Source organism: Macaca fascicularis, chromosome 4 (genome assembly GCF_037993035.2).
Source record: "Macaca fascicularis isolate 582-1 chromosome 4, T2T-MFA8v1.1".
NCBI classification, from domain to species: domain Eukaryota; kingdom Metazoa; phylum Chordata; class Mammalia; order Primates; family Cercopithecidae; genus Macaca; species Macaca fascicularis.
In genome coordinates, this window is record NC_088378.1 from 32,069,149 (window position 1) to 32,095,220 (window position 26,072).

The following is a 26,072-nucleotide window of genomic DNA, read 5'->3' on the forward strand; positions in this document are numbered from 1 at the left end:
ATGCACCAGCATCTATTGACAAAATACCAGATAAAAAATTCTTTGTTATCATGTTGTTTTCTTTTATATATTTTATTTAAATACTTAGCTGCTATTTATTCACATGAATATCCCATTTCTAGTTCTGATGTTTTAAAATATATACTATCTATCCTACTTGGCTCAAAAATGTGTTTCTTTTTGAAAATGTCAACTGAATGTTGGGCAAGCAAAGCATACTTTTTAATTAATATTTTCCCTTAATCTAACGTTTCAGTGAACTTCACACATGACATTATCTAGAAATGTGGTTTCAAAGTATATAGCAATTTTGTGAGGATTGAAATAAATTAAAAATCACTGGATCAAGGGAAATACATTGCATTGTGGCTAGGAGCATCAAGAAATTCTGAATGATATATCATGAGAGCAGGATTTATTTCAATCTACAAGGACTATGAATGATATTATGACCTCTGAGACAGGCAACATAATTTGATACATTGAGGAAAGGAACCCATAGTAAACAGAAAAGATGCCAGAACTAAACTTCAGAGGATATGTTCAAGCCATTGTCAGCTGAAGACTCAGAAGTTAACAGAAGGTGGCATCCGTTCCCTCTCTGTTCCACAGTATCAGCAAGGCTGTGCTGCTGATCCAGGCAGAGGGTCAGTGAGAGCCCCTCTGCACATCTGTGGCTACTGCTAAGGCTGCCATGGGTATGGTTTGTCTTGCAGGAGTACCTGTTGTTTCCATTATATGCAAATGACATACACTTATGATTATATTGAAGGAAAAGATATTTCTTCATCCTTACATATCTCTCACAGAAGGTGGCTAATGGAGGGAAAAAGGAGTAAAATATTCAATTAATGAGTAAATGTTGATTTGATGGCATTGTAATTATAATAACTGCCTATGTTTACCTAACACAATTTAGCCTACAAATACTATAAAATGGCATGGATTTATTTTACTGAACAATGTTCAATAATAGGGATGGTTTAAAATATTTGTATAATTCTGCATTGAAAAAGGGGTAGAATTGGAAAGTATCTTCCCTAGAAGTTTTGTATTTCTATGCTCTTACACTTTTCTTGTTTTGACAATAGAATTCACTACAAGTACCTATAGGTTGCATTTGTAAGAGAAAAGTTTGTGAGAAAGTTGTGGACAAGAGAGTGTCATACTACTTGTTGTGTACTTGGATGAGCATAGTAGATGAGAGAAGGAACTACGCTTAGATGAACTAAAAAACACACATAAACAGGTGAGGTGAGGTGTGAGCACAAACAAATTAGATTCACTAACTTTCTACATTTGAAGGAAGACCATGTGTACAATTATAGACAGAAAATGTCTGTCTGTAGCTATGATTTGTGTAAATACTATGTGAAGTTACTAAAACCATTATCATGGCAGTCTACTGACTGCAGGGAATGTCACTTCACATTTCCACATCAACAACTTTTAATGGAAACAGAATGCTGACTTTTGTTTCCCTGCCTGAGAGATTTATGACAGCTGTTTCAGCTACTTTTTTTGGAAGTCTTTTATTATATAACTGTTAAAATGGAAGAGAGGGGGAAATAAAATATGGGTGGGGCAAGATTATATTAGATAAGCATTATAGCCTTTAACATGTAATAAACGTACGTTTAAAAATAGCTTTGTAGTCTCAAAAAAATGTCCCCAAACCAGACTTTTCTGCTGAGCTAACTTCATAATATTGATTTTTATGAATGCTGGAATAAAAAATGAAAACAAAAACTTGTACAGAAAATTCTGTTCAGGCATTAAAAAATATATGCAATAAATTAAATATAAATTCTACCTTAGGGCTCTGGTGGGAAATGGTTCTAGTTTTGCTCTCATGATTTATGGATGTCCCTAGAATTCTTTTTATAAAATTATGTCCTCTTATTAGTTGGTTGATAATTTATTCTATTTCTATGTATATAGGGCAGCAATAATTTAGTAACACTGACTTAATCAGATCATCATAATCCATCGATCTTTGCAACAACAGATTATGATTTAGGTTTTCTTTCCCCGCTCAGGAACATTAAGACACGTCAAGTCAACTACTCTATGTAGAAAGTGAAGCTCATGCGCTGATTTGAAGACGGAGTTACTTGCAAATACTTCATGGAAGAGTTTACATATCAATCATTAAATATTGTATATAAAACAAAAAGAAAAAATTACGCTCATAGTAGAAGGGACTAGTTTGTGACAATACTATGAAATAACAATATGAAACTTAATATCATTAAAACTGGTAAAAAATTCTTCAAATCAGAGATTAAAATAAAACTAGGATTGAAAATTATATTAAAATTAGAAATCAAAATATTTTGAAAAATAGTTAATGCCATTGCATTTTTACAAAACTATTTCAGATAAAATAAATAGTACAGTCATGAGTTTGATCAATGTAGGGCATAATTTAAATTCCAAAGCAACTCATTTCTTGATTATTAGTCTAGTCATATGCATACTGAAAAATGCATTTAAAAATTTAATGCAATATGCAAAAGATTATATAAGCCTGGCTGCATTCTTTTGTTTGTGGGAAAGAAGGGCAAACTAACAAACCATATCAAAAAATACCATCAAAATGAATTGTATTATTAGAGAGTGACTGGCTAAAGCAGCACAAAACTATGTAACTGAGTCTACCATTACCAATTAGGACATGCTTTTTTTTTAAGGGTAGGCAATAAAACATGTGAACATACTTTAATAACTGAAAACATGGACTACAAAGTGCCTAGTGTGACAGAGACCTTGTAACATTTATCCCATTTTAAAAGAAAAGATAGAGATTTTTTGGAGCTTTCGAAACTGTACTTAGAATTCTCATTTTTATCATGTGCCTATGAAACAATTACCCCTAACCATTCTTTCTTGCATAAATACGCATTGAGTTGTGTCCGTGTGGCAGGGGTAAGATACAAGGATGTTTGTGTGTTTATAAATTAGGAAAGGGGTGTTGTTTAAATGCTGTTGCTGCTTCAATTAGGTGCCAGTTCAAACATGATGTCTAAAGTAATTATGTTTGGTTACCTCAAACATGACAAAAGTACATTCATCATAAGTAAGTCTTAGGTTTATTCTCAGAAATTTTAGGAACATGAGTAACTCCATGTATAATTTCCAAACTATATTGTTTCCTTCACATTTTGAACTAAATGTCGTTAAAGGGCTCTCACTTCTCTTATTGCAACAAAAACAGCAAGGCAAATGAAATGATGGTCATTTCCACTTTCAGAGTGGGAGAGTTTGACATTATAAGTATTTGTAGAAACTATAGCATAATAACCTATTTTATGGAAAGCTAAAAAGACACACCTGATCTAAAATTCAGAACTTGAGGGACCTTGGGAATACGTGGTTATAAAATACATCCTGTTTTATGAAACCCAAATAAAAATGTAGTCCAGCCAGACACGTTGGCTCACGCCTGTAACCCCAGCACTTTGGGAGACCGAGGCGGGTGGATCTCTTGAGGTCAGGAATTCAAGACCAGCCTGGCCAAGATGGTGAAACCCCATCTCTACTAAAAATACAAAAGTTAACTGGGCATGGTGGCGGGTGCCTGTAATCCCAGTTACTTGGGAGGCTGAAGCTGGAGAATTGCTTGAACCTGGGAGGTGGAGACTGCAGTGAGCCTAGTCAAGTCACTGCACTCTAGCCTGGGGGACAGAGTGAGACTGTCTCCCAAAAACAAAAACAAACAAACAAACAACAACAACAAATATATGTATATATATCTCCCTAATGTCAAGCTACTTAAGGAGAAGTTTAGAGTTTAGAAGGGGGTGGAACCTCAGATATCACTTAAAGCCCTTCATTTAAAGATGAGAACCGACACCTAATTTAGCTTTTCCTTAGTTTACCATATGGCACACTTTTATTTCTACATGCCTTAATTCTTAAAAGGAAATTTTGACAGGAAATATCTTACATCTAAAGAGTGACTTATTGTTATTATTAGATTATCATTTGCAGAATTTCTATATGTTTTTGCTAAATTAGGAAATATATTCTCATTCAAATTATAATATACTGTAGTGCTATAACAGGTATGTGAACATTGAAATACTAATATAAATATTTGTTCATATTTATTTATTAAGAAGTAACACACAGAAATTAGACAAAGTACAGTTTAGTTACTTGGATGGCAACAAGATATATAAAGAACAGCTTGCTAATGTCTAATAAAGGCCATTATATTAGACTTACAGATATGAACTGTTGCTTTCTTTTATATTTATACTCACATAAAACCATCTAAAATGAATAGAAAGGGTAAACAGTATAAACAGTGTTTTCTTTTTCTTTTTTTCTTTGAGATGGAGTTTTGCTCTTGTTGCCCAGGCTGGAGTGCAATGGTGCAATCTCAGCTCTCTGCAACCTCTGCCCTCGGGTTCAAGTGATTCTCCTGCCTTGGCCTCCTGAGTAGCTGGGATTGCAGGCACCCACCACCACACCCAGGTAATTTTTTGTATTTTTAGTAGACATGAGGTTCCTTCATGTTGGCCAGGCTGGTCTTGAAACTCTTGACCTCAGGTGATTCACCTGCCTCGGCCTCCCAAAGTGCTTGGATTACAGGTGTGAGCCACTATGCCCAGCCCAACAGTGTTGTTTTCAAATATGAGAAAAATAAAAACAGCTACTATTGGTTTACAAAATACAAAAACCTTAAGTTTTTTATCAAGGGCATTTTACCAATAGGCAATTGATACAGTGCCATGGATAGTAAAAATTATTTTTGAACATTTGATTTAAAAGACCCCTTCATTTAAGTTTTTAGTGTAGTTGCCACTTCTGTATAAGAAGAGAGGACAACAGAAGTACATTTCATTGAGTATTTGGATGCTTGTCTGAAGAATATTAGGTTTTGTAAAAGGCAATTTTTTCCAAAGTTGACCTCATTAATAACATTTACATGATTTCAGAAACCAATTCAGTATTGGGCAATCTTAGGTAAATCGTAAGCAATCACATTATTCTTGTTAGAGAATTACCCCCTTTTGAACAGCAAAGTATGCGCATACCATCTTCATCAGTTTGAATAATTGTCTCTTCACTCTCCTTCCTTCCCTCTGGATTGGTTAGGATCATCTTGAGGCTGACATTTGTATAAGGTGGCAGATGGTTCACAACATGCTGAGGGGCTTTGGGGTCCATGTCCAAACAGTCTGCCTTGCTCTCGTTGTGACCACGGAAGTAATGGTAGCAGATAGTGACATTAAAAGTGTGGCAACGCGTAATGTTGTAACCCAAGGATTCCCAGTCCACAGCAATCCGTCTTGCCTGTATTTCAGCAATCTTTAATGTCTTTGGGGTTCGCATAGGTTCTGAAAAATAAATCAAAGTTGCAGACAGCTGTCAATTATATCATGAATAATCTTGGAAAAGTAAAACACCAAGTATAATATAGCACATGCAAATCTAGAAAATGTGAAAGTCGTGTTTGATTTTCATTTGCTTTATTTATTCATGATCCTATTCTTGAAGGTTTCAATCAGGGATTAAGATTTAACAACAGGAAAAGAAAAGAAATATAAAACGTCAACAACCCACAGTACTCAGGAACTTGTCAGAAAAATAAAAACCTGAAAATGTAGCCACCATGCCTTTATAGTTGTTTCTGTTGTTACTACACAATTCTCTGCCTTTCTTTTGTCTTTATTGAGCAAGTGAATTAGCTAATATATCAAAATGGATAAGAGTCAACACATTTTACTTTGTGATTTATCATGTCACTAAGCTATGCTGTATACTAATTATTCTAATTGTAGCAACAATATACTACCATTTACAAGAAATGACACACATATTAATTAACATTAATTATTTCCATAGTGATGTTATTCATCAAAGCAAAAAACAATGGAGAAAAATTACAAGAACATATGTAGATATTCACATTGTCTTCTTTCCTTATTGATCTCTTTCTTTTTCTAGAAAATATTCAGGTCTGACAATGCATTCACTGTCACCCAAACCAAACTGGGAGGTGAATTTTCCATTCAGCTGGAAAATACTGGCAGAACTGAACACTCCAAAGACTAGAATCCATCCTTCACTGCTTCCCAAGTGTATTCTTTCCTCATTCAAGACTAACTTTAATCATCTAACTTAATGAACATAATTACTCTATGAAAGTCATGGCCATGGCAACATCTACACAGTAAAGAAACTAATGCATAACAAAAACTTTAATTCATTGATTTAACAAAAGGAAAAAAGTCAAGGCATTTCCGATGCCTCTCTTAACTCATTAAAGATAGTCAAATTCTTGTTAAATGGAAATCAGTAGGGAAAATAACAAAAAAAGTCTGACTTGGGGGCTTTTATAAATTTTTGTTTTTGAGATTAAAATCACAGTTCTGTAAAAATAATCAGCATGCTACACAGATGGCAAGCCCAAACTGGGATTCTAGTTCAATGTATTTAATGTGCAATCTGAAATGAACTCTGGTGGCCATTTAATTTAAAATCGTAGATTACAAAAATCTACATATATGCAAATTAATCTTTGGTAGAATCTAATGCTCAGGTTTTAAATGTTATTTGCCAGTCTTATGACTATTCACAGTATCCAGCCTCCCAACTTTACCACTTTCATTTCAGACATTACCTGAAATTTCATTTCAGACGTTTCCACAGCCTGGAAGAAAGACGTGGCTTTCTAATTATTTTAAAAATCGTTTTATATGTTTAGCTCTATGCTAAGATTTTCCCCACAAGACACAGGAGTAAAGTGATGATACTTTCAATTTAGTCTAGTTAGACTGAAAACACAGTCTTTGCTATGAGTGCCCACCAGCTAACCAGGCAATGAGAACTAGGATCACCCTAAATTTCCCAGATAAACTGACATCTTGCTCCTCCTAGGCAGCAACTAGATACTATTTAGTGGGGATGGCCAGATTCAGCCATACCTTGTTGTAAAATTATACAGAATGAAAAAGTAAGATTTCCCATGAAAATACCCAGAACAAATAATGCCTATACAGCAATGAGAGAAAACACCACTAATATTTAATCCCCTAGTTTTTTAATTTTTTATTTTTTTAGGTCTAGCACTTATACACTTGTTTTAACACATCTCTCATTTTAAATCTGACATTTTCCCCTTTTATAAATTTCTCTGTTTCTAAGTCATCACTCTCTCTCGTCAGTTCTTTTTATTTTGTCTATTTAGTCTGCACTTACTCTGCATTTTAATACCATTTTGAAAGCATACCTAGACATCTTACATACTGTAAAGAAGACAGAGTAGCTCTGCATCCTCAATTCTTACATATCTAAGAGTGAGCAAATAATTTATTTATTGTGTGCTATGCAGAAAATGCATAGGATTTACTTTAAGTGAGAATTTTATTTTGGTGTCTTTAAATGCTGCTTACTTTGGCACTCATTTTATTAAAAACTCATTTAAAATCGGGATAGAGTAGCTTTATTAGTCCTACACGATGTATATAAAGCACAATCATAATTTCAGTGACCAATACTTTATTAACTGATATAGAAAAACAAAGAGTTGTGGAAAGAAATAGCTTTCTAAGAAGTGACAAAGTCAATATGTTATTTGAAATTGACATTTTTTCCCCACAGTTTGAATGTATGCTTTAAAGGGCCCTGTTGTTGATAAAATAGTGACTTAGACATAATTCTGCACTCACTTTAGGATAGTTTTCAGAAACATATACACAACCAAAGTAAACACACACAAACACAGACTGAAAATCAAAACTTGATTGTTTTGAGCTGTGTGGAATTAATAACTCAGAGGGAGTTATTGAATAACTGTATTTTTTTCTTATTGAATAACTGTATTTTTTTCTTAATTGGCATGCACCTTAAATTTTTTCAGTTTTTATTGTGTTGGAAACTTCTCAGGGTTTTGTGTATACATACACACATATAAATATACACATATGCAGTACATACATGTATATCTCTATATGTGTGTATACACATACATATGAAATGTGTATACCACACAAACTTCTCTGAATACTATTTACTTAGACATGGGTTGATAACTATATGCATATGCATTTTTATATTAGAATATTTATAAACAGCAGTGACTTGAGATGGTTCTACTACTATAAAATCCATTCAAAGAAATTTTTCTCAAAGAATCCAACAATAAAATTGCCTAAATTATTGACCTTAATCCATTATTTCTCATGCTTAACCAACAACTGCATTGTATTTCTGAGGTATAAATACATAAATAAAAATTTAACATTTAAAATCAAAATAATTACTTGAATTGCCATAGAATAACTGAAAACAAAAAGGTATTGTTTGGAAACCACTGATATTTACGAGCTGGCCATAAGGGCTACTATAAGTATTAAATAACTTCAAGATATGACCTAGCAGGGTCAGTCACTCATAGAGGTACTATAGTAAATCGTATTTATAACAAATAAAAAACCATAATGGTGGTGAAACAATGGAGAACACAGTCATGAATTCATTATCTGTCAATTGTTTTGGAATATGCTACATGTTCTTCCTCCTCCTCAATTTTTTGACTTTCTTTTTTCAAATCTTTATTGGGTACTCCATATATTGTAATTTTATATATTTCTTTTTTTTTAATTAATTAATTATTATTATTACTTTTTTTTTTGCATTTCTAGTAAAAAGAAAGAACTGGAAAAGGCTGTAGGACAAAATTTTATCTAAAACTTGGAAAGAAACAAAGCAATGCTGGGCGTGGTGGCTCACCCCGTAATGCTAGCACTTTGGGAGGCCAAGGTGGGCAGATGGCCTGAGCTCAGGAGCTCGAGACCACCCTGAGCAACATGGTGAAACCTCGTCTCTACTAAAAATACAAAAAATTAGCCAGGTATGGTGGTGCATGCCTGTAGTCCTGGTTACTCGGGAGGCTGGGGCAGAAGAATCACTTGAACCCTGGAGGCAGAGTTTGCAGTGAGCCGAGATCACACCACTGCACTCCAGCCTGGGTGACAGAGCAAGAGACTCCTTCTCAAAAAAAAAAAAAAAGGAAAAAAGAAACACAGTAATAGAGTGATCTTCACGCAATGAGTGGTTACATTTAAATGTTTAGATCAAGTCATCCGTCTATAAGGAAACATGAGACTTTATTAGTATATACAGTGTACTAACCTAAGTATTAAGTATTCTGGAAGGTACTAAAGTAAATAAAGCACAATATTAGACCTCAAGGAGCTTCCATTTGTTTATTAAAATAAGCTAAGGAAAAAAAAGATAAACAGTGTATTTATAAGTGGCATATAAGTAGAATAAAATGCTGTAGGAATTCAAGAGGGATAAATAACTTCCACCTTTCAAATGGAGTAGACATTTGTGTTAGGTCTCAATGGATAGAAGCAAGATCTTTAGACCTCATTTGGCTAAATAATACAAAAAATGGAAGAAACGAGATGAATAACAATATAGAACACAGTTGGAGAAAATTTGTAATCCCACTTGGTTGCTGTACAAGTATCACATAGGAGATAATGCAGGAAAGGTTGGTTGGGAAAAGAACGGGTAAACTTTGGATGTCATGGTAAGAGGCGAACTTAGCTAATAGACCATGAGAAGTCACTAGGGCTTCTGAGCAGGAAGTTAACATAGTAAAATAACATTAACAAGATAAATTTGGAAGCTGTGTCAACTGTGGAGACACTGAATGTAGAGAAATCAAAAGAATGTGATGTGTTAGCAGAGAGACTGGGGCTAAGCAAAGAGGTGGACAGCAGGAACACTCAGGATAGGGGCTATTGATGTGGAAGGACAACTGAAAAACTTTGTGCTTACTTGGATTTGAGTTATATGAATGGATACAATATAGCTAATGTGTTCATACCAAATGACAAAGAAAATTAAGGTTCTCTTAAATGAACAGAGAAAGTTCAAGAAGAGACACAGATTGGGAGGTAAAATGATCCAACAATTTCTTACTGCTTATTTATTACTTTCTGTTGGCCAAAAAGTATACTAGAAACTAAGGAGGCAAAGATCAATTTGACAATGTCCCTGACTGGGAAGCAAGGCATACAAGCAATACTTGAACTGATATATGTGTTTTAGATAACTTGGAGAGCATTAAAAGAGAAAGAGGTCTAAGTGGAGGCATCAGTTCACCTAAGTCAGGATTGGGGTACTCCTATCCTTTCAGAGATAAGAGGAAGAACAAGAGAGAAGGTAACAGATAAGGATAGGGCGAGAGAAAAGAGAGAAGAAAAAGGAGAGGGCAGAGGAGAAATGGAGGGAAGAGAATGCTCTGAAAGAAAGGGAGAAAGAAGGAAACAGAACAGAGACAGAGATGAGCATGTGCTAGTGAGCATGACAGGGGGCAGGTGAGCTTGAAGGGAAGGTGGTGGTAAGCACATATGTTACAAATTCATTCACAACAGAGACCAAAGAGAATTGCATAAAATCTAGTGTCTGCCCCATTTTTTCAGGGGAAAAAAAAAAAAGAATTGGAATGAAGGTAAGTTGACTTTTCTAAAAAGACCCACTAAGTCAAAAGCAGAGGTGAGTACCAGAAACCAGATCTCACCACACAAAATATTAAGTGTTTGAGGTGATGGATAAGTAGCTTGACTTTGCGATTCCTGTTGTGTTCGTAAATTTTAACACACTTTGTATCCCATACATTTATACATTTATAAATTGTCAACTTATAACTTTATTTTTTATTTATTTTTTTTCTGAGATGGAGTCTCGCTCTGTCGCCCAGGCTGGAGTGCAGTGGCCAGATCTCGGCTCACTGCAAGCTCCGCCTCCCGGGTTTACGCCATTCTCCTGCCTCAGCCTCCTGGGTAGCTGGGACTACAGGCGCCCGCCACCTCGCCCGGCTAGTTTTTTGTATTTTTTAGTAAAGACGGGGTTTCACCGTGTTAGCCAGGATGGTCTCGATCTCCTGACCTCGTGATCCGCCCGTCTCAGCCTCCCAAAGTGCTGGGATTACAGGCTTGAGCCACCGCGCCCGGCCTGACTTATAACTTTAAAATAGAAACACCATGATGTCACTTTTTCAGGTCATTCTACATTTCATTTTTTGAAATTTGTGTTCAGTGTACTCAAGCTTGTCTAACCTGCCTCATTTTGTTGTTATTGTTCTGTTCTGTTTTGCTATAGGCTTTTAGCAGCCTGAAGCCATGGTTTTTAGTTTCTATTTCTAGTGATAAGTGGAAAAGAGGGAAGAGGAAGGGGTTTATTGGCCCAACCAGAAACAGAAACTAAGAACTCATGACATGATTGTTTATTTCCCTTGGACACCCCATCAATCATGGAGTGAAGACTGGGTAAAAGCTATGACACAGGACTGAGCAGAGGAATTAAGAAGGCTGAAGGTCCTGTGTGTTTTCATATACTTGAAGAACAAAATCAGGGGCTAGGGGGAGTGCAGATAGAACATTAAGAAGCTGGTAAAAGGACTGGAACTAGAAGTAAAATCCAGTGCTCTTCCCATTATACTCTTTAGCTGATGAATCTTGACTTATTTTATTATGTGCTCTTATCTACAAACAAAAGGCATAAGGCTCTCTTCCAAGGAAAACAGTCAACTATTAAATTAAAAATACATATATTCAATAGGAACTGTCAACATTACCTGGTTTTCTTTAACTTCCCTGTCAAATGTTGATCAGCAAGGTTTACTAACCTTTCCCACTTCTTTTTCGCCTTTTATTGTCCAACTAATTCTTAATTGTTACAGTGAGAAAGGCTATAGGAAATCAAGATGAAATATAAAGAAATGGCAGAAAATTTATATATTGAGTCTTTGACCAGTATTACATAATTAGTAAGTAAATAAAGAAGTAACATATCACTGCCTTCACTTAAATTCTAAATAGATCAAGTATGGTATTTATGCCTGTAATAATTTATGTGTTAAATGTTTAACCCAACTTGATAGGCTAAAATGAAGAACTACCTAATAATTCTCTAAAGGTTAATAAAAGTAAAGACAACATGAAGAAACAGAACCTGTTGACTTTGAGTCACCTCTCAAGAGCAAGATGATTTAATACATGGTTCTAGATAACAGATAAAAGGGAATTTTGTTTTTGGCACGTGCTAAACAACTCAGGACATGTCAGGTCAATATCCCTGTCGTTTTGTAGCAATAATTTCTAGTTATTCTGAAAGAGTTGTGAAAACAAAAGCTTTAGCATCTGTAAGAGAATGGAAGGCAGGGATCATATTTTCCTAGAATCAGTTTTTAATGATAAAACTTATTATGCAGCTGTCAGTCAGAGAAAAATAGAAGATGTCCCAAAGCTCATGCCAAGGAAAAAAAAAAGAGAAAGATCTTGTCAAAGATGTACACAAACTAAGAATGCTGAAGCATGACAGGAGCTTCGTGCTCCTGGCTGCCTTTTCATCAGAAATCTTAGAAGCTGACTGCAAAATACAACTTTCATTCCATTTATCAAAACAAATACAAGAAAAGTGAATTTTCTGACTGCCAGAGAAAATATTTGTTAGTGTAGATAAAAAAGAATTGAGATGAAATTTCTGGACAAAGGTGAAATTAAAAAAAAGTGAAAATAAAAGCAAAGAAAACAGTGCTGCACCTTGGGGAAGGAAAACTTAAGGTCTTCAAAAGACAATGTGTTTTACTCTTACCTTTAGGTGCTTTGCAATTGTTATTCTTTTCCTCATGGTAAGGGTTGAGGATAATCAAGGTTTCACATTTCACATCTTTTCAATGTTACAGCAACATTAGTCTTGCCAAAAAGATTTCATCTCTGCTCCCATGGGTCAAATTGAGTTAATGATAAGTCGGTGAGATGACTTGATTAGTACTGTAACATGAGGGAGCCTCAGGTCCAGGAATAATCACAAGCCAACTGTCAGCTTTTTAGGCTTTCTGGCTGTGTTGCTGAAATGACATGCTTGGACTCGAGGGATATAAAGCGACAGAGGGTGGATGGCTCACTCAGCTTTCCTACAGAATCACAGTAATATTTACCCAGTGCCATCAGAACCACACTAAGCACATCATCAATTTAAAACAAAACAGGACATCACCACTGCTCTCAACACTCTTACTGAAGTTTATCAGATAATTCTAATAAAATTAACACTTGGATTCTCTCTGCATTAATGCCAAGGAAATTGTTTGATTTTAAAGGACAGTATTACCCAAGTGACATGGAAAAAAAGGAAAAGATAATTCTTTTACCAATAGACAGATAAATTCCACTAAATATCTTATCATCAGACCTAATTCCCAAAATTAGGGTGACTGAAAATTTGGAGACCCTTTTATGTTTTTCACTTAACATTTTTTGGTAATGTTATTAGACTGTGGAAAAATATGTAACTACAACCACTTTGATTCATCTCTGATATTGCACATCACATTCATATGTTATTTAAATAAATCTTAAAAATAGGTAACTGTCCATACTTGGAGAAAATATAAAATAAAAAATATATTTTCTTAGTTTATAGAAGAAAATAAGAAGAGAATAATCTACTTCTGTAAGATCAAGCTTTATTTTTCACAAATTTTTTAGCAACAGTATAAATCATAGACATAAAAAGATAGAGTGATTTGTGTACAACCCTAAAAAAATGTAATATGGAAAACACTGCTTCATAATACACAGTGTAAAAAGTAAGGTGACTTTAGAGGAGCTGTACATAGCAATGACAAAATTCTAAGAGGGATTTTCAATGCTTCCTTTATCCCTAAAAAAAGATAAATTTACCTATCTCATAGGTTATTCTGAAAAATGAGGTAATATTTTGCATGCCAAATATAGTGGTTGATCCATAGTATATGGTTGGAAATTTTTATTTTCCGAACAATAAAGCGGGTAATTTCAATATGTTTCAAACTTAAAAGCTAATGAAAATGAAACCTAAAAACCCAGTTCTCTGTGGCAGTTGAAATAACTCCAATTATTCATTTCTTCTTGTAGTCACACTGTTTGCCATGTGACTTTGCAACTGCTCACACCAAATGGGGTCTGCTTCCCCATGCTTTGATTTTGGCCTTGCTGTGTGACTTATTTTGGTAAGCAGAATAAGACAAAAGTGTGGGTGTGCTAGTTGTCAGCCTATATCTCAAAAAGTCCCCTGTTCTCCTGCTTGCTCATACCTCTTCTAGAATATGAGATACATGTGGAACAGAGTCAAGTTGCCCGAGTCGTACCAGCATAAGTCAACCTATATCAGCCAATAGCCAGTCCATCAGTGGATACGTAAGCCAGTCAAGATCATCAGAGGCTACTAGCCAACCATCCCATAAGTATAATTAATACATGCGTGCTCTGTGCCACTGATAATAGTTTGTGGTTAGTTGTTACTCAGCATTTTAATACAGGCATTATTTCTAATATCTTTATTTGGTAAATTACCTTAATATTTATGTGAAGATTCTATCAGTGGTATCTACAATAAAACAGTACAGTAATTTAAGAATTGCATTTCTCTACTAATGTGTTGTGCTCAACTTAAATAGTATCCTGTTTTTAATAATAGAAAACACTTATTAAGTGCTTAAATGTCCCAGATACCATGTTAGTATGGTATATGCCTTAAAACGACTTTTAATGGATATATTTTTGTCTTCGTTTGCTGTATGCTCTTTGAGGAGGGGTTAATTTCCTCACTATGCTCCCACAGAGAATAATAAACTAAATATTGGAATAATAATAATCCTATAAATAATAAGACATATCAATACTTTATTACAAACTGTAGTAGGTTAACAGTAACTTACTCTTCCAGCACTACAACATAACATTTATTAAATTTTTAAATTTTTTACGTCAATATGATTTTGTAGGTATACATAAGAGAATCTGTAATATAATTGGAATTTCTTCACTCTTGAATAGGACAGAATACATATATATATATCCAAATCCCTCTAATACTGCTGAGGTACAGAAATAGTACATGTTTTTTTCAACTACATAATTCCCTTGTAAATATTTTATATCTCCCCTTGAATTGGTCAGTCAATTCAGTCTAGGAAAATCATCATGAAGTATATTAGTTAATAAAATGCTAAGAGGGCCCAGTTTTAAGTGAGACTATCTTGTGACATGGAGCTCCTCTCCTCGCCCCCAAATAAACCATTAAAATTACATTATAATGATATTCCAAGTATGTACTTCTCATTTTGCTCCTAAGATTATGATTTTAATATGTCAACTTAGGTCCTTCTTTCCTTCTAGAAACTTATTAAAAAGACTGATTTGCTTTTGATTACACATCTGGAAGATAAAGAGGACAACTGTAAATTATAACAGAAACAGGATATAGTATACAAAAGTCAGCATGACTATGGATACACACTTTTACACCTCATTTGATTTTATAAAATGTAAGTGGTAACATGCTTGCTTCAGGGAATAGAAAGGCAGATAAGGACTGCAGGGTTGATGATTATTTGTCCATTTCCTTTTCTGAAGTCACCATTTATTCTGTCTTCATGCATGATTAACAGCTTGTGGATCCTTCACCTATAATCAATAGTTGTGAAGTCTTATATTAGGTTTAGAGATTAGACAGCCTTGATTATAAATTTTATTGATTTGTACAGCTTAGCTGCAGAAATCCCTGTACATTTTTCAGGGATTAAATTAAAAGGAGATATATGGCCTGCACATACTAGAAATGTTAGTGTGATTATAAGGTGTGACCTCTTTATACTCATTCCTCTAGATGAATAAAACCTATCTAGTGCACTAAAACATGAATCAGCATGTCAACAAGCATCAAGCTGAGATAGTAAACACAGTGAAAATGTGACAAAAAGAATTACAAAACTGCAAATAAACCTGGCTTAGACTATAATTAATACAGGCGACTTGCAAGGATTAATTGCTTCAGCTCATTTGTAAATTAGGAAATTGACAGAGATAAGAATAATGAACTCCTTAACTTCTACCTGGAAAATCTGAGCACATATTAAAATGGAAGATTCATGATCTTTTAGATAATGGAATGAAGACAAATTTTTTTTAATTACTAGAATAAATATGGTCATTTGAAAGTTAGCAAATAACTAAGGGACTATTTACAATCATAGCAAACTCAGCCTTATGAATATTCTCACTTTAAAAGCTATTATAGTACTGCTATATATTTTATGTCCAGTAATTTTAAGGTCTGAGGTTGTCCAGAAAAATTTTAATAAACATTTTAATAAACATCCATACACTGAAACATTAGAGGAGCCTAATATTTTCCAGTGTCAAAATCTCACCTTTCCCTTTTCATGTTTGTAATTTTTTGAACATTAGTTGACCTTTGTTCCTTATGAAATCTCTTTCATTATTCTAATTGATTATATGTCAGAGCTGAATAACTCCTATATATGATGACATATAAAATATAAATAAATAAAAGGAAATTCCTCTTGATATATTCCTAAATAATTCATTTCTTTCCTTTTGAAAAGGTATTCAAAAATAAATGTTAGAGCATGGACTGGCTCAAGCCAGTCTATAGAATTAGTCAAATGTTCCAGTGTTTTATACTGGCCTTAAAAGAAAATAAAATACCATTAAATTGTAAAAGTAAAAAAGCAATTTATGTATCAAATACTTTATACAAGGTATTTAATGAAGATATTTTCTATTAAAATGTACTACTGTCTTCAAAGGGTTCCATTCCACAGGAAATCATAAAATGTTAATAACACATAGAAATGACAGCCTAGAAGACTGGTTTCCTTTGTTTCCATAAATATGTCCTGGTAGGACTACATTTTGAAGTGTTATGTAGAAGGTTCTAATCTGTATAAATATTCACAGAAGAACAGTAAACAAAGATGGAAGTGTGTAAAAGTGTAAAAGAACTAGGGGATTATTTCATGTTTGTTCTATGAATATACATAGTATTCACATTTTTTTCTATATCCAAATCTATATTACCAGTTCCAACCTAGCTCTTGAATTCTGGCTCTCAATTTCAAACTGCCTGTGGATTTCCATCTGGATGCTAACATACTGTTTAAAACAAGATTCATCATCATCTCTCACAAGCACCTCATTCTAACCTTCCTGCTTCTATTAAGGATGTTAGTTTCCAGACTAAAACCTTAAAGACACCATTGGCTCCTCTATTTCCCACATAGTCCCTCATCTGTTACCAAATCTACTTAATACATCCTTTAATAGAATAACTGGCAATTCTACGTCTTTTTCTTTAATTCAGGTCCTAACTTTCTCTCACCTGAACTATTAGGAAATCTTGCTACCATCAATATTTGTAGTGTATTCTTCATCTAGACCTTTGAAAGTACAGTTCTAATAACCTGTGCACATCCAAACAATTGTTAGAGATTTCCCAGGATGAACAAAATACAGTAAAGTTCCTTTGCCCTAGAGCCCAAGGATCTTCTAACACACAGCACCACTTTATCTCATGTATTCTCCCAGTGCCCTGCACTCCTGCCAATGTATTCATCTGCTACCAAACTAATGTAGCACTGTCCAACATATACCATTATCTATTTCATTCCATCTAATAAGAATACATTCCCCACTATTGATCTCCCTATTGAAAGACTTCAGTGTCCAGTTAGAATATACTATTCTTTCAGTGAAAGCTTGGTCAGGAAGTCTGACAAAGTAACAATGTGATAAACAATGTTTTAATCTGTACCTCTATTAAAGCATTTAATGCATCATGTCTTCCATTCATTTGGGTGTTTGGGTCTCCTATATTAACAGGTATGCCCTATCTAGAGATAAATGGTTTATGTAAACTGAATCTTGAAGAAATAGAGCTCAGTAAATGTTAAAATAAGCAGCTAATATGCTTGCAATATACAGCAGATTTTAAAAAATAGAACAAACTCCAAGATCAGTTGCCTAGTAGCCATATAATGTCAAGAACAAGTATCTTTATCAAATAATTAGCAAGAAATTACAGAGACCAGATCATTTGCTTAGGATTCAAAGACGAGTAAGACATGACTCCTTTTCTTATGTAACTCCCTATGTGATAAAAGTGAAGGCTCACAGGCAGGTAAATTGTATTTTTATGTAATAAAGTCAAAACACTATTGGAAAAAAGAAGTAAATAAAAATTTAAAAGACAGGAAAAATAGGGCGTTTCCCCACAAGAGTTACCAATCAGCTCTTTTCCAAAACATGACTACATGCTTTCATTGTAAAGTGAGGGGGTATGAAGGACCTTCGGAAATAATAAGGTTGCAGAAAATCCTCCCGGCCATTTTAGACAGGAAAGAACTTCTATTCAAATTGCCATATTTCTCTACTACTATATTCATTCATTCCAGGTGGAAGAAAGTGTGCATGGGGAAGGAAAATACCTTTTAATGTTAACCTCCAGCTAAACCTCTTCCTGAACTCCAGACTCATGTATTTGATTACCTACCAAATATTTCAACTTATTTGTCTAATGAGTATCTCAAACAAAATCTCTAAATCCGAGCTAATGTGATTCCATAGCATGTTCCCTGGCCAGGCTTTCCTATCTTGAGTAAAATCACTCCAGTTTTTCAGTTCAAAAACCTGAGAATCATCCAAAGGCCTTCCTTCATCTTGATATAGAAAAGAGGCAGGGAAATACTGGGTAGAAGAGGGCAGTTCCCCAGCAAAGGCCCCACCCTCAGACCTGGAAACATGTGGCCCTAAATGTTCACAGGTATTCCTGGTTTTGCACCGAAATGTTGCCTTTTGGCCTGCTCTGCCCCCCATCCTGTTCCCATATTAACCCCAAACCCCAGGTTCCTTGAGCAGATGAGCAGATGAACAGATGAGCAGAAGAACAGAGGAACAGAAGAGTGGAGCAGCAGAGAAGGAGAAAAGACAAGGAGTGTCTGAACATTGAGGAGTTTGGCTGTGGAAGGCTGGAGTGGAGATCAGCCATGAAACAGCCAAACTCTAGGGGACGATCATCTTCCCACTCCATCCCCTTTTCAGCTCCCCATACATCCCACTAAGAGCCACTACCACTCAATAAAACCCCCTCATTCACCATACTTCAAGTCCTTGTGTGACCTGATTCTTCCTGGATACCAGACAAAGACCTGGGTATCAAGAAGGCACTGAGCTGGTTAACACTTAAGCTGTCTGCAGATGGCAGAGCTAAAGGAGCATAGTAACATACCCACTGGGGCTTCAGGAGTCACAGGCACACACCCCTAGTTGCTACTGTGGGGCTGGAGCCCAAAAGTGCTCGCCCTAGTTCCTGCACCTCCCCATCTGCATGTTCCCCCTCCTGTAAGGGGTTTCAGCTGAACAGCTGAGCCACACCCCTGTTGCACATCCTGCAATAGGGGTCAGAGAGCTCTCCCATTTCAATCTGACACATCACATCCATTTCATCAGTCAATTCTTTTTTTCCCTCTTGCATCATGTTTAGATTACAATCTGTCCACTTGATCATGACTTCCACCAATGCTATTTATTTCATTTTAGCCATTATCACCTGGGGCTGCAATCAGTGAAACTCTCCATACCATATCAAATGAACCCTGCTTCCTCTTTCACCTGTCTTCCCACAATTTTTTTACAGGGATCCTGAAAAAGCCCCCAGTGACTTCCCATCTGAATCGCAGTAAGAGTGGAAGGCTAGGTCTTGCAGATTGTTTCTCCCCACCCCATCTCACCTTCACTGACCTCATCACCTACTACTCAGCCTTGCTCGCTCCATTCAAACATGCCAGCTATGCTTCTTGCCCCAAGTAGGACCTTTGCACATGCTTTTCTCTCTGCCTAGAATGTTACTCTACCAGATATTCATGTGTCTCCTTTCCTCGCCTCCTGTAGGATTTTATTCAAATGTCATCTTCTTAATGAAGCTTTCCTCGATATCCATTTACTTCTTCATTTTTCTCCCAAGCACTTACCTCCATCTAAAATCATTTATATTTTACTTACCTTCATTATATTCTGTCTTTATTTTTCTTGTTTCTTTTCGAGACAGAGTCTCGCTCTGTCGCCCAAGATAGAGTGCAGTGGCGCGATCTCAGCTCACTGCAAACTCCGCCTCCCAGGTTCACACCATTCTCCTGCCTCAGCCTCCCGAGTAGCTGGGACTACAGGCGTCCACCACCTTACCCGGGTAATTTTTTGTATTTTTAGTAAAGATGGGGTTTCACCATGTTAACCAGGATGGTCTCGATCTCCTGACCTCGTGATCCACCTGCCTCGGCCGCCCGAAGTGCTGGGATTACATGTGTGAGCCACCACGCCAGGCCTATATTCTGTCTTTCCACACTAAAATACTTGGTACAAAATCATTGCTCAATATATATTTGGGCTGATAAATAACTGACTGAATAAATAGAACAGATCATTGTGTATTCTTCAGTCAGTAAGTTCCTGGCGTATAAGTGACCTATACGTTTTTATTGATTGAAGGTTACTTTTTGGTAACAGAAAAGCCATCGAAAAAAGCTTATGTCTCAATGTTGTTATAAAATGAGATTTAAACAACTGACCAGGGTAATGCTCTAGAAAAAGCCTTAACATGTTTTAATGTTAAAGAAGCAAAGTAAAAATATTAATTAGAATAACAAAAATGTCAAATTACTTGGTGAGATCAACTGAGAAAAGAGGAAAAGGTCATCGAGAAACTTTGAAATTTTTCAAAGGTGAAAAATATTGGACAGAAGAAAGTTTACACATAAAGATGAAAATTTGAAGAGTACTTAAAACATTTTATTTATCATGAATATTAGACTAGTTTAATGATATTCGTTTTTAACTGCCTTTTATTGTTTCTGGATCTTTCAAATACTTTTCTTGTTTTCTCAACTAGAGAGCAAGTTTCTCCAGGGCAAGACACATATTTATCACCTCACTTATTTCTTATTCAGTGCTAAGCGTAGAGTAAGAAAGCAATGAATATATTAACTTTAAACAATTTTACCCTAAAGGAGGTGTTATGAAATCTAAGGGCTTTGAGCATAAAATATCAAAATAAACCTCATGAAGACTGAGAAAGAAAATTCTTGAAATCAATGGATGTTATTTTCATAGCATAGGAAGAACAGATCTTTGGTGTCTTAGATTACTTGATATTCCCATTTAAAAATTAGATGCCCTGCATAAATTAAGTTTAATTCATAAACAACTGATTTTGTTTCAGGTTACACTGTAGAACAGATGCTGCCATTAAATGCACATTAAACATCTTTTTCATTCACACGGAGACCTAAGGAGTTAGTTCTTTAGAGCCTGAGTCATTACCATTTACCTTGAGTTTAATGTCACTTAAGTTCTATCATTCCGGAGATCAAGTCCCATTGTACACTGCTTTTAATTTTACCAACCTGATTATGATAATAGCCCAGAACAAGTTTCACAAGAGTATTTCCTGGCTTCTATGTGTTTTCCTCCATTGCTGAAAAGGTCTTACATGTTTATGAAATGCCTTAGTGAGTAGGCTGTGGAATCAGACTACAGGTAACTTAGTGAAAGTTACTTAACATCCAGACATCCTTCCCAAATCTATGAAATGAGAAAAACAAAAAACAAAAAACTAATGTCTACCTTATAGAGTTGAATTAAGGATAAAATAAGATGCTACAATGCAGAGTACATAGAAAATTATCCGGCAAACTTTATGAATAAAATGTGGTTATTAACTTTATTGTAGTTGTATATTAGTGGTCTATAGCATTATCACTTATAAGAATAAAACCCTGGAGAGTTTTGGGAAGAATTGTTTAGTTTTTCGTTGTTGTTTCTTTTTCTTTCTCCAAACCCAATTAAGTGTCTGGATGTTTATCCATCTTCTATTCCCTCTGTAGAAAATAAAAGCATAGAGTTTTAATTTTCAAAATGTCAAGCTAAATAATTTTGGGAAAGAAGCATGATTTCTGGATTACTTTGCCCATTTTCAGGTGGTTGAAAAAATGTGTGTGTAAGGTGGTAGGAAAAACATCTAACTTGAAAAAAAAAAAAACAGCACTAAAATCTAATAGAAATCTGACATATAGAAAACCATACAAAAGAATAGACAATGCTGCTAAACACAAAGCTTTTCCTCTAAACCAAATCCCTTGGGCCTACCCACTCATTTTCATACATGAATGTAAACTGTCTTTTTATCTACAAGTGAAATTTTCAATATATCATTAAACATTAGTACTGAATATTTCAATAATTCTTTTGAATGTAAAACTATAGGGAGAATTGTTTTAAAAATTTAGTTGCTTATTTATCTTCAATATAAATGAGAGCTCAAGAACATTTCTAGCACCCAAATGTCATGATCAAACTGTAGCTGTTTATAACATTCCAATATACTTTAATTCTTTCTTGGAATATTTTAGTATATTTTTTGTAAAGGTAAATAAAAAAGAATTTGGTAAGTATAAATGATCTGAGGGTCTAACAGAGGTACTTTACTATAAATTCTTCAAAACTGGGTTTAAAGACATATCCATATGGCTAATTTTTGGATTGTTTTGAAATTATAATGATTTGTCTTAAATACAGGACAACATAGCTAGACATTTACTAATACATTCTGATAAATAACCCAAATTAAGCAGTCCATGTAATTATACTTCAACAACTGAGGTTACTCATAATTCGTTAATACATATGTTTATCTCATATAGTATTACATCATATATAAGTATATACATTGTCTGTTTTTAGAAAAATTTTATGGCATAAATGGAGGGCCTTAAGAAAATCATGAAAATGTAATACTCAGCAATTACAGTATGACAGTTTCATCTCTTTTCCTTTTTCTTCTTTTACATGCTTTGAGAATACATTTTTGTATACATTTTCTAAGGAAAACTGTAATTCAATTCTCTGACTCACCAAGGAATAATGTATAGCAGAAATATATATTTTTAAAATATTTTGAAATACTTCCCCTAAAGCAGAAGAATGTATTAATTCCTCTAGCCCAAAGCTGTAAAATGTAAAAAGTGATGGAGAAATAAATTGTATTTCTTCAAGATCTTTAAAATTATTTGTATATGAGTAAAGCAATATAATTTTAAGTAAAAGAATGATCAGTTATTTCATCAAAGTTAAAATAAAGAAAAAGTGTGTGTATATCAATTTGCCTTAAGTTACATACACACTATTTCATCAAACTTCTTTTAAAAATGTAACAAAAATATCTGTATTAAATCATAATACTTGTGACACTTTGAGAGATGAGGATTTTCAGGTGTCTCCAATAGAAAACCTGATTCTCTCAGTGTGTATCTGCATCACTGGACAAGGATTCACATGGAGAGGCATAATTGAGATGGCACCTCCTGATGAGCAGGACAGCAGTCCCCTACATGGGGACATGCCAAGGACTGTGTCATGAGAGGCCTCTATTTTCTCCTTGACATAATCATATTTCTTTTCATTTGTCAACCATCTCATCATTGCAATTTGCTTTTAATTTTACATGGATCAGAAAGTGATCTCTCAACCATTTGATTATGTCCCAGGCCATGCCAAAAACAAACCAAATCCGTAAATAGCAAACACACACACACACACACACACACACACACACACACACACACACAATTTTACTCAGAATTAGTTATTTCTAAAGCACATTCTTTAAGTGCCAACATTGTTTTAGTGTCCGTATTGACTTTTTAAAAATCATACTAAGTTTAGTGTTTCCCTCATACGAAGCTAAAATAACAAGCTAATACAGTTATTTTAATGAATAAAAAATAGGTAAGACATTGTCAATAAAAATGCAATAAAATAACAAAAGAAGAAAAAAATTGACTTTTGATTGTACCTAGTGCAGAAAAAGAGAGTAGAGGCAACAAGGTACGTACTATGTGCCATGGAAAACGCTTTATATATATATTATTTCATTTAATTCCCATAAGAACTCTAAATGGCAGATTTCCCTTGCTAAATTTTACAAAAGAGGAAATTGAGTAACTTACTGATAGGGGATTGAATAATTTCTTGATAGTACCTTTGGTGAGGCACCTTGCCATAACCTGTCCTCACCTGGCCAGAATTCAAATTCAATTTTGACAGATGCAAAAACAATATTCTCTTTAACACTGTACAGAGTTTACATTTAAAAATCTGGAAAATGTAAGTAATGATATATGAAGAAATTTCCAGTGTCTTAGTCTGCTTGGGCTTACATAAACTATCGTAGTCTGGGTGGTTTCCAGAGCAGAAATGTGTATCTCACAGTTCTGGAGGCTGGGAATCTGAGATTGGGGTGATAGCAAGGCGGGTTCTGGTGAGGTACCTCTTCCAGGTTACAGTCAGCTACCTTCTATTTTTATCCTTACATGACAGAGAATGAGCTAGTTCACATCTCTTTCTCTGAGAAGGACACTAATATCACAGGTGCTGCATCCTTATACTACATTTAAACCTAATTGCTTCCCCAAACCCTGACCTCCAAATGCCATCTCAATGGGGTAGAGGGTTTCAACATATGGATTTTGGGAGAACATAAACATTTACCTCATAATACACAGAACAGAATTATAATTTCCAAAAATATTTCAAATAACAACTACTATGTGTCAATGATTATATTTAATTTATATTTTTAAAACAATAGCTTTTAAAACAGTATTAGAGTAACAAAATGCAAATGAACAGCCTAATCAGCCTTCTAAATGAGCCCCATGCTTGTCATACTTGCCCTTTTACACGTTTCAAAACTTTGAAGTGTAAGATTAATTATGATTTTCAATGTAACCCACATACATTATTAATAACTGTTACATTATTAATGGCTCACACCTGCCACAAGGATTGTTCTGGTCCAGTTGTCTTATCTATCTTATTTTTAAGTTGTATTCATTATTTACATACACTAAATGTCTATTTAAAGTTATTACTCTTTTCTTGCTATATGACAATTTAAAAAGGTATCAGTGTCTCAGAATTGGTTCATCAGAGACTAACAATGGTAATGAACATAAGCTAGCTCCTTACTATAACGACAGAGTCAAGTGTCAAAATATAATGTGAATCTCTTTGTGCTAGAACAAGCAGCGATAGACAAGAAAGGAAGCACAACTTAAATACTTGAAAACTTGGATTTTCTTATACTGGTGATCCATTCATACCTGCAGCTCAGTGAACTGTTTGTAATAAAATATTTTGAAATAATGGGTTAAATCTATTGACTTTTTCACCATTTTCAAAACAAGCCCAGTAACCTCTGTAGTAAAGCAAACAACTGTTTATAGAACAAGAACAAAAAATTTTCCATGATATAATGGCTAATTTTAGTCCCCCAAAATGAGAAAGGATGAAAACCAGAGATTTCAATTGATTCTCTCATAAGTAAAGCAAGTGTATACACTATATATATATATATATATATATATATATATATATTTTTTTTTTTTTTTTTTTTTTTTTTTTGGAGAGACAGGGTCTTGCTCTGTTGCCCTAGCTGGAAAGCAGTGGCTCAATCATAGCTCACCTTAATCTAGAACTACTGGGCTTGAACAATCCTCCTGCTTCAGCCTCCTGAGTATCTAATACTACAGGCATGCATCGCCATGCCAATTTTGTTTTTATTTTATTTTTTCAGGCAACTTATTTTTATTTTTATTTTTTTGTGGAGACAGGGCTTCACTATATTGTTCAGACTGGTCTTAAACTTCTGGCCTCGAGCAATCCTCCCATCTTGGCCTCCCAAAATGCTAGGATTACAGGTGTGAGCCACCATGCCCAACCTATCAACACTACTTTTGAGTTGGCCCCTGAGAAAATTAATGATAAACATTTATTTCAGCACTTACTTTGAATCACACTGAAGAGAAATTTAGTAAAGAGAATGGAAAAAAAAAAAAGTAAAAATATGTAAAAACTGCATGCATGGCTAGTACATATGATAGAGTTTCTTTAAGTGAATATTATAACTTTCTTGGATGGAAACACATTAAAAAGAAAAATGAGGTATTGAATCATTAGGACTTTTTATGTGAATATAAGATCTCAGTATTTGATTTTAGGACGGAGAGAACATAATTTAGTAAATTATGATGAATTTTTATTGGCTCAGCAAAGGGAACACACTTATGAAAACTGTGGTACACTAAAAGCATGTGACAGAGGAAACATAAATCTGAGTATCACAGGTTCAGACGTCTGGAAGAGCTC

General features: G+C 34.6%; 1 protein-coding gene across 26 annotated transcripts in view; it reads right to left on the reverse strand.

Annotated features, from left to right (window-relative positions):
• PTPRK (protein tyrosine phosphatase receptor type K) overlaps positions 1-26,072 on the reverse strand; it is a 565,022-nt gene that overhangs the window by 123,590 nt on the left and 415,360 nt on the right. For all 26 annotated transcript variants that reach the window (XM_005551791.5, XM_074037021.1, XM_074037018.1 and 23 more), the window contains exon 8: positions 5,046-5,348. In XM_005551791.5, the coding sequence (XP_005551848.1) occupies positions 5,046-5,348 (303 nt within the window). The remainder of the gene's footprint in view (positions 1-5,045; positions 5,349-26,072) is intronic.